At 36.5% G+C, this 9,848-nt stretch overlaps 1 protein-coding gene across 1 annotated transcript in view; it reads right to left on the bottom strand.

The window, feature by feature from the left end:
* The window catches only part of LOC106869292 (toll-like receptor 3), a 353,412-nt gene that overhangs the window by 203,021 nt on the left and 140,543 nt on the right, over positions 1-9,848 (bottom strand). Inside the window, exons 47-48 of the mRNA XM_052978036.1 lie at positions 7,068-7,139; positions 2,272-2,441 (exon numbers count right to left, since the gene is read on the bottom strand). Of these exons, the coding sequence (XP_052833996.1) occupies positions 2,272-2,441; positions 7,068-7,139 (242 nt within the window). The remainder of the gene's footprint in view (positions 1-2,271; positions 2,442-7,067; positions 7,140-9,848) is intronic.

The following is a 9,848-nucleotide window of genomic DNA, read 5'->3' as shown; positions in this document are numbered from 1 at the left end:
TTTTTTTTTTTTTTTTTTTTTTGCTTTTGCGACTTGGATATCAATGTTTTGAAACTGACCCATTTTCCGTTACATTTCAGACAGATTCAGAACTGAGTTGTTGAAATAGAAATATCGTTGTAGCAAATATTCTGCTCAATACCACAAATTTGCTTGTCAGTTGCTTAACCTTAGACAATTGGCTGACAATGTGATCATCTCTGATCATGAGCAGATGTAGTGGGAAGCATCATAGCCATGTGTTGAAAATGATTGTTTGGGGTTTGAATAAATATACCAAAAGCAAATTTTGAAGGATATATTAGCCATTTTTCACACTTTTTGTGGGTAAGCAAAGAGGAAATAACAGTTGCTACCCAAGGACAAAAAATATGTTATACAGTGTAATCGGATATTAGATAACAGTGTGGTTCAGTAACACCATGTGTTTTTCAGATCAGGCAGGTATGAAAAGAATACTGCTCTCTGTCTATGGAGGGGAAAATGTGGCACCAGGTTTACGGATGTTGTGAAAAAAAGAAGAAACGATGTCGTGGGAGGCGAAATGAAAGGCTCTTCAGGACCAGATACAATAATTATAACTCCTTATGTATCCAGACGTATCGCAATATCACAGTGCTGGATAGGAACGTATGACTGTTAAACAATGTATCACAGTGTACAACATTAAATGGAAAAACTTAGAGAAGTGCAAGTGTTGCTTTAATAGTAGCAGAAAATGCTGTTTATGTTTAGCCAACAATGAAGTTTAAATATTTTCATCACCTGGACAACGATATAAACAACAGGTTCTTAGATGACTTTATATATATGTCTGTGTGTGTGTGAGTGTGTGTGTACGTATGTGCATGTTTGTGTGTGTCTGTGTGTGAGTATGCATATACATATATACATACTGTCTCTCCTAATGACCTCATAATCCTGCTAGAGTCCGGTACGCGAAGCTTTCAGCTGGTAGAACATCTATCCACATAAGTTATCGGCCTATAATCCATATACAATTAAATGGACGGGACCAATATGGAAGCAAGTGCTTTGCGACCGAGAACAAAAAGCTGGTCTGGCACTCGAAACTATGATATTACGATCGTGAGTGAAACACCCTAAACAATAGGCTTCACGCGTTCACTTAGAATCTACTCAACTGTAAAAGGGCAAGCTTGCAACGGTCTAGCGTTCCGTTCAAAGACACTTTAGGCTTTCCCACCTAGTTATTAGTGTAGCATCATACGAAACCGACAACAATATGAGAAAGCTTTGTGTATCACCCCTCGTCTATGAATAAAGGTGAGGGTAAGCACGAAAACCAAATGGAAGGGGAACATTTTATTTCTGCAAACATCTATTTTTAGGACTGATTTATGAGGAATTTGTTGTATTTTAGGAGGGACATTATGCCAAAATACATGCACTGTTTCTATTTCACTTACTTCTTATTCGTTTAATTGATTAGCTATTTAACTAATTAGATAATCGATTGCTTGATTTATCATTCAGTTCATGAATCAGTCAAACATGGTTCTTTCGTCGCCAACGCAACATCTTCGATTATAGCCATTCTCTACTTCAAATCAGTTTCGAGTCTCTTAAATTCTTGGTTATATATTTATGTAGATATGCGAATGGGAATGTACGTGTGAGTGTAGAAATTAGAAAGAGCGAGAAAGTGAGAGAGAGAGAGAGAGAGAGAGAGAGAGAGAGAGAGAGAATGTGTGGGTGTATGAGTGCGCGTTCATGGGTGTCCGCGCTGTAGTGATTGTGTTTGTGTGTGCCGATGTGTTTGTGTGGTACAATAGATTCCTTGTGTATGTGCATTAGAGAAGCCGTATGAGTCTGTGTTTGCCTGTGCGTATGCGTTAGTGTGCGTGTGCACATGCGTTCATGTAAGTGTATGGCGAGGGATTTTTGAAAAGTGTGGACGATAGAGCCTTTATTTATTTTATATCTATTGGTGTTGTTTCATAAGACATTATAATGTGAACAGGAGAGAATATCCCGGAGTTTTCTTAGTGGTAATAAGCCTCAAGGTTTGAAATTTGTGGGGAGGGGGATATTCGATTTCGTCGACCGCAGTGCTCAACTGATACTTATACTATCCACGCCAAGAGGATAAAATGCAAAGTCGACCTGGACGGAGTTTGAACTCAGACCGCAACGATGGATAAAATGCCGCTAAGCGTTTTATTCGGCGTGCCAACGATTGTGTTAACTCGCCAATGTAATTAGTGATAATAATAAAATAACAACAAAAACAAGGAAGGTTTTACTAACTTTTACATTGCGAGTATTCCATTATTGGTATTAATTTGTTTTGGTTATTGCCTGAATCTGTCTCACACTCGCCCTGGACATTTACAGTTCTGCCGAACTTTGACTTCGTATAATTGACCAAGGCTGGCAGATGACATTCACACATCATATCATTATTATTTCTGAGGTCACTGCAATTATAAACAAAACTCTAAGTGAATGTGATTTAGATGTATAAAGAAGCCCCTGTTGTATTTGACAAGAAAGAAGGATAATATAATTGCAACAAGAGTATAGAAGTAATGTCATCATGTTTTGTTTTAAAAGGTGTTAGTAACTACAATAAAGTGAAATGGGTTATGGTGGAAACTGAAACTGTTAAGTTACTAATGAATTATAGTTTATGTATTGAATAATAATATCCCTTTAAATAAGGAGAAATTTCAGAGCCATGTGAACTGACCACTTTATATCATGGAATAGATACGATTTGGTGCCAGAATTTTGGTGGTGGTCATATGGTGGTGGTCATTTGGTGGTAGCCATTTGGTGGCGCTGATGTTTAACAAAGCTGTTTTAGACAAGTTTTTTTTTGTTACTAAGAAATTTTTGCTTTTAGCCTACATAACACATGGTCTTATAGTTGGACATGAACCAATGCTGAAAATGTACAGAGCTTATGCTTTATAGAGATATATAAAAATGCTCATAATTTTTAGTGCTAATAATGATAATGTTACGTAGAACTTATATATCATGTAATGAAAGATAACTATTTCATCACTTCAATACGTTTTCATATTTCCTCATGTCTTTGGGTCTGTCTCATTTTCTATATGTGTGTTTGACACCACCACCAAATAATCCATCGAGAAGATAGTGATAGCCAATACGTCTGCGTCCAATTGTCCCATTTAGAGGAAAGATCTGAAGGAAGATGAATCAGGGAAGATATGAAAGTTATTAACGCAGACCTAACTCACCACCCTACGTAATGTATTTATTAGAGAGAAGAACTGAGTAAGTTACAGTTATTTTTTTTAACAAAAAAATCATTGAAGTTATGAAAATGCATACAAGTACAGGAACATAAGATAATCATATATAACTTTCTATTTTGATCTCAGTTTTTCACCTTATTCAAACACGTGGATAAATATACAAATAATACTGGCAGGAAATATTAAAAATTTGCTCAAAAATAAGAATTCATGTTATTTTGAAGGGATATCAATTTCGCAATTATCAAGAAATGAATCAAATCTATGTAGAATGCTGATAGACTAACTTCTTTAGATGATGGGAACTTATAAGGCATCTATATATATATATATATAACAAAATATGTGTGTGTGTCTGTGTGTATAGTACGTATGCATTTCTACAGTTTTCAACCGATTGTCACCACAATTTACACATACATTACTCATGTACCAACGATATTCATACACTATAACATTTTGACGAGAGCGCCCGCCTTAAGGGAGAAACCGGAAAAAGATTTTTACCTGGGATTTTCTCTAAAAACTTCTGCAGTCTTGAACTGAGCCTCTCTCTTTACATCTGCCATTTTGAACCGATTCTCTCTAATCTCTCTCTCTCTCTCTCTCTCTCTCCATTCTCTCTCTCTCCATTCTCTCTCTCTCCCTCTCTCTCTCTCTCTCTGTCTTCTCTCTCTTTTTCTCATTCTCTCTTTCTTTTGCTTACACATATTCTCTCTAACCCTCTGTAATAGTTCCACTTTTTACTGCATGTCTGTTTCTCTCTCTCTCTCTCTCTCTCTCTCTCTTGAATTCTTTAACTTCCTAACACACTAACTTGTGTCTGAAAATTGTCTTCCGTGTATTTCAATTAATCATTATTAAAAATCTCTGTTCTTACGGTTTTTGTACGTTCTCCCTGAAGAAGTAGTTATATACTTCTAATTTTTACTCACCCAATTCAATTTTGCGTACATCTGACTAAAAACTCACTTCGGTGTATTTCAATTTTCTCGTGCGTAAATGTCTTTAATTTTCGACATTTGTACGTTTTCCCCACAACATTGCTTTACGTATTTTCAATTTTTTGCACTCCGTCTATTTAAATAAAATATTTATATTTCTGCGTTCGGCCGTGCATGCGTAGGTATGACCGCTATGGGCCACATGCAGACGATAAGCGTTTATTACTGATCAGATTCAAATTGCTGAAGTTGCATAACTTCTCTGGAAACTGGAGGAGGAAATACGTCACGGTTAGTTGGTCTTGTAAAAAGAAATAAATTATCGATGCTGCGGGTAAGACTGTCTTAGCGGGACAGGTTTTTTCCCCTAACATTGGCACTGATCATAATGATATTCGAAGGAACAGTGGCGGGACTATTCAAGGAACGGAGAATTCCAAATCTGAAGTATGAAATATCTTAGATGAGAGCATTGACTGGATACTTCTTTCTACGTTTCCTACTTCAGATTTGGAATACTAAGTTAAAAATCGTCTGGACAGCAAAAAGTCGAATGTTCCTTACCAAACCAATTATGTGAATATCAAAGACAATCTAACATTTCTTTCGTCTGCTTTCAGTTTCAAAATTCGAAACAGATATACATGTGTACAAATAAGGCTGTGTGGTTAAGAGATTTGCCAAAGCACGCAGTGTAAAGCCGCTTGGTACAGAATGACCTTACACTCTGGTGTGCATGCGCACTAACTTTTAGCTCACTTCCTCTGTTTAATGTAGTGCTTGCAAGGAAAGTGTGCAACGTGTGGTCGCTGCATTGAGCATGACAGAGAAAGTTAAGCTGCGAATCTCCATCAATCTACACGCACATCTGCGATATTTTCCTCAGTACTGCTGTTTGTAGGTCTCCCAGAACGTTCGTCAATATCGACAACATTTTGGCCATCCTGGAAACGTCTGAACCATTTGTACAGTTGTGTGCGGCTCATACACATTTCTCCATACATTTTCTGCAAATTGCGTATGCGTCTGAGCAGGTGTCACCATGACAACATTTACTGTCACGATCATATGCTACACATCTTCATTCCATGGACTTCTGTAAGCAGTGTATTAAAACTTAGAGCACAGGCGTAGCTGAGATTAAGGTCAATCTGTGCCAAACGGCTTTACTCTCCGTGCTTTTGCTTCGTTACTATGGCAACCATCCGGATGCTTATTGATCGGGCTTGGAAAATTTTTTCCTGATATAAATATTTCAAATCCGCCCATGTTGATGTCTGCTTACTTTTTGAGATCTCTCTTCCTCTCTATGCTTCTCTCTCTCTCTGTATATATCTGTCTGTATGTCTGTATATATATATATATATATATATATATGAGAACATTTCTTTTATATAAAAGCATCGAGGCTTCAAACTGGTATTTGTTGCTTAGAAATTATTGAAATCTGAACGCAGGAGATTAGCTGTAGAAACAGCTTAGAAGATCGAGTAAAAATTCTCCCATTATAAGACGGAATAATGTGACCCGTAACCCTGTAGCGGGTTACGGTTCCAAAAGTTATCTAAACTTTAGAAACACATCTTTCGTTGTCAGAGATTGCTTAGCTCCGAGGTACAGTCTGCTCATGCAGAATTTTAATAGTACAGAGTTCGTATCTGTAGCAGCTTGTGGGCTCCCTTTACTCGTCCTAAAAGGGTATATTTACTCGACCTTCTAAACATTTCACAACTATTCTCCGGCCTTCGAGATTTCTAAAATTCCTAATGTGTATGTGTATACACTACTGAACTAGCTCCGATTTATTCTGTGTACGATGTGCGTCCTAAGAATATGAGACTATTTTTTCCTTGAAACTAATGCCAGGTGTGCAAAATCCTTTGGGTGGGACGTAAACCACACTTGCTGCACATTCACGAATATTTCCGCACCGTCGATATGCTGCGTCAGTAGGCTACGCCAGTCTCCAGCGGTTACGCCTAGGGTACAGACGTGCAGTCCGCACTCGTATGTTTTTCGTTTTTACACAAGATGATCGGATACATCTAGCAGAGAGATTGCATTCAATTTTAGCAAAGGCTGAGTGATACCCAAGCTGAAACTTCCCAGAAGATTCGACCGGCCCTTGGCGATGATGCCATGGGCAACACGTGGATGAAGGAGTGGTACAACTACTTCAAACATAGCCGAACCTCAGTCGCGAGCGAGGTACGCTGAGGCAGGCGTGTTGGCAAAAAAAAATTGAATAGATTTTGAACGCACTTCGTAATGCAAGTAATCCAATTAATCCACTCTTTCGGGAGGCCCTCTACTCTCTGAACATGGCACTGCATGACTTCTTGCTCGCTCTTTCCCAAACTGAAAACGACGCTGAAAGGGAAGCGATCTGAGTCACGAGAAGAAACCACGCAAACAGCGACAGCGGAGCTCCGTAACACTTTCTGGAAGACGTTCCAGAACTGATACCAACACTGAAAGAACCTCTGGATCAAGTGTGTCTGTCGCAACAGGAGAAGTTTCAATAACACTAAATAGAATTTGTGAAATGTACAAAGGTTTGATACATTTTGTGCCCAATGCTTTGCATAACTTTTGAACACACCACGTATTTCCGAGCCTGGATGAAAGTTAAGTACATAAAACCAACCTTCATTCTATTTGACAACCGACGTTGCAATCAGAAAAGTAAATCTTCCAAGATAATTATGTTGGCCCCCTAAAATTAAAACTAACATATTGCTATTTATTGTCAACTATATTAAATAACTGTGAATTTGAAGACATCTTTTTATGAGTTTAGTCTGATGGCATCTTTTTTATGTGATTACAAAGACTTTTGGTTTTCCAATAAAGAAAAATTTGTTGTACATACATGTAATTAATATTGGGAAGGAATAAGAACGCGCCATCCTCATAGTTTTGTATTCGGTTGTTACTCAAATCCCTGGAAGAAAGAAACAAATATTTTATTAGTTAAAATACGTAAAAGTCAATAAATCTCTTTTCTCTTGTTAATATGCTGTCTAAACTATCCGAATAAAGCTCATGTTCACTGCAAGTTGTTTTATTTCTCTATGATCTTTCTGCCTATAGTTTGGATATGAGTAGATTCCATAAATCTAACTTAGCTATCCCGTGGGAAGAGAGTCTTCTGTGATATCCGGGTAACGAAAGATGGAAGATAAGCTATAAGAATAACAAAATAGCAACGAGACTGTTGTATGCACAATGTTTGTTTCACATAATATTCTCATCTTGTGTACCAATATTATTTTCAATATATGCTCTAGTGGCAATGTAACGACAGCATTGGAAGAAAAATAAATCATGAATAATTAAAACACTTATCGGAAGAACACTTCATAACTTTGAGGGCCATATTGAAAATATATGCAAACATTAATGTTCATGTTGAAACGGTTTTGTAGAAAAAATATATATCTTTCATAGTGTCAGTCCATAGACACTTGGATTTTACTTCACGGGAAATAATACTTTATTATCTTATTTAAATTCGAGAATATTAGAAAACGAGCAAAGTACTATGTAGTATAATAAAGTACCGTAAAGCACACTAGTTATACATGATACATTTATTGATTCTGAATACCATCATAATCAAAAAGTATTCTGAAATTAAATTGTAATTCTACAATATACAATAATGCCAATGTCAAAACTTTTGTGACATTCGCTTAATGAAAAAATATGCATCATAATGAACTAACTAATGTCAACATTGTTTCATTATCAGGTATTCTTCCAACACCCATAACGTAGTAATGAAGCGTCTACTCCGGCAATAATGACATAATATATATTCCATTACCAGCACAAGGTTCTCACAGCTAGAAAAATCTATATTACAAATCTACGCATTTTAAACAATTCACAACCAATTAAAAACATCAGCATTGTAATTACAGACTAGTTAAAGTTGGCTGAATATTGATGATGGTATATTCCAGATATCATCCATGTCTGGTGTTTCAGTACTCAGCCACGTTGCTCTGGTTGCTATATAAGGCAACTACTTCGTAGACAGAAGCCATGCCGTATGTTAGTGTACAAGCTTTCTTCTTGGAACGTAATCAACTGCACTCTGACAATGTATCTCATGACTTTCTAAACACGTGAGGTCTGAGAGAAATACCTGCAATATTTCGAATCTTGTCTACTTCCTCCTGAATCAATATACCTTTTTCTAACACTTTGAGATGTTTCCCATATGTAAGGAAGCTCTGGAAAAGTATTTGCAGGGGTTTTGCGAGAGCTTTCTTGCATGTCTTTAAAGAAATCACAACAAAACGATCAGGGCTGTGGCTAATTTCACGTCGAATTAATTGAGATTTTTTGACACCTTTATGTGGACTTATGACGCTTGTTAATTTCCCCATTTTCTAATAGGGTATTAAACGCATTCGGGGATTGTTAATTGAGTATTTCTGTTAACCTCCTGACCATAAGCTGCAGCGCACTGAGGTAGATATTTTCAAATCAATAGCAGTCATTAGCGTTCGTTTTCACATTTTCGTCTGCCCAGGTTTCACTTTTCCCTTTTTTTAATACCGCATATATATTTAAAAGTGAGAGTCATATTTAACAAATAGCGAATAAGAATATGGTGATGATGAGAATAGGAACGTTAATGATGATTGTGATAATGAAATAAAGGAAGTTGTAAAATAAGTGGTTAGAAGTAAAGAAGGAAAGGAAGACCACAGAAAAGTAAGAAAGAGAAGCGGAAGATATATAAATAGTTGCGGAAGAAAGAGAGAGAAAATGATATGCGGATATCTTTCTGTACTGAATGTAATGCAGTCTCATCCACAGAAGGAAGAACACACACACGCACACACACACACACACACACACACACACACACACACACACACACATATATATAATGATAATAATATTAGTGATATTATTTTAATAATTAGTACTTAGTATTTTATTATAGTTCTTTTTAGTGTATTTACTTATTAAATTTTTCTATATGCGACTGTGGATTTTCATAGATGAGTTCAGGAACTGCGGTTCTTTTCTCTAAATGATATATATATATATATATATATATATATGAGAGGGAGATGAAGAGTTAGCACAATCATATGCACAGATTACGACAGACTGATACATGATCAAACATACTCATATTCACGTGCATTATCATTGATACACACTCAGACTCACAAATACACATATGGTGAGACAATAAATGTGATTTAGAAAGAGAGATTTAGGGAGAGAAAAGAGGTAATATAGAAATGTATTCGTAAATCTTATAAGAAAAGTGGATGAAGTAGAAAAAGAAAATGAATCAGAAGAAAGAAGAGGGCGATAAGTAGAAGAAGCAGGAGGAGGAGGAGGAGGGGAAGAGGAAAAAAGAAGAAGAAGGAGAAGGAGGAGGAGGGGAGAAGGAAGAGAAGGAGGAGGAGAAGAAGGACATTAACAAAAGTTGTAAGGTGTAGAAACATTTAATAGTAACAATATACTCTTAAATATGCAATTACAAGGGAGAGTCATGGATGTTAATGAGCGTTGGTCTAGAGATAAACACAGTAAAAGATATACAGATAGAAATACAAACATAAGTCAATTACACTCTCATCATACATTGACTTATGCACAAAAACACTGATATATATAT

The sequence above is a fragment of the Octopus bimaculoides genome, chromosome 29 (assembly GCF_001194135.2).
Source record: "Octopus bimaculoides isolate UCB-OBI-ISO-001 chromosome 29, ASM119413v2, whole genome shotgun sequence".
Classification (NCBI taxonomy): Eukaryota; Metazoa; Mollusca; class Cephalopoda; order Octopoda; family Octopodidae; genus Octopus; species Octopus bimaculoides.
This window is presented reverse-complemented; position numbering and strand designations above follow the sequence as displayed.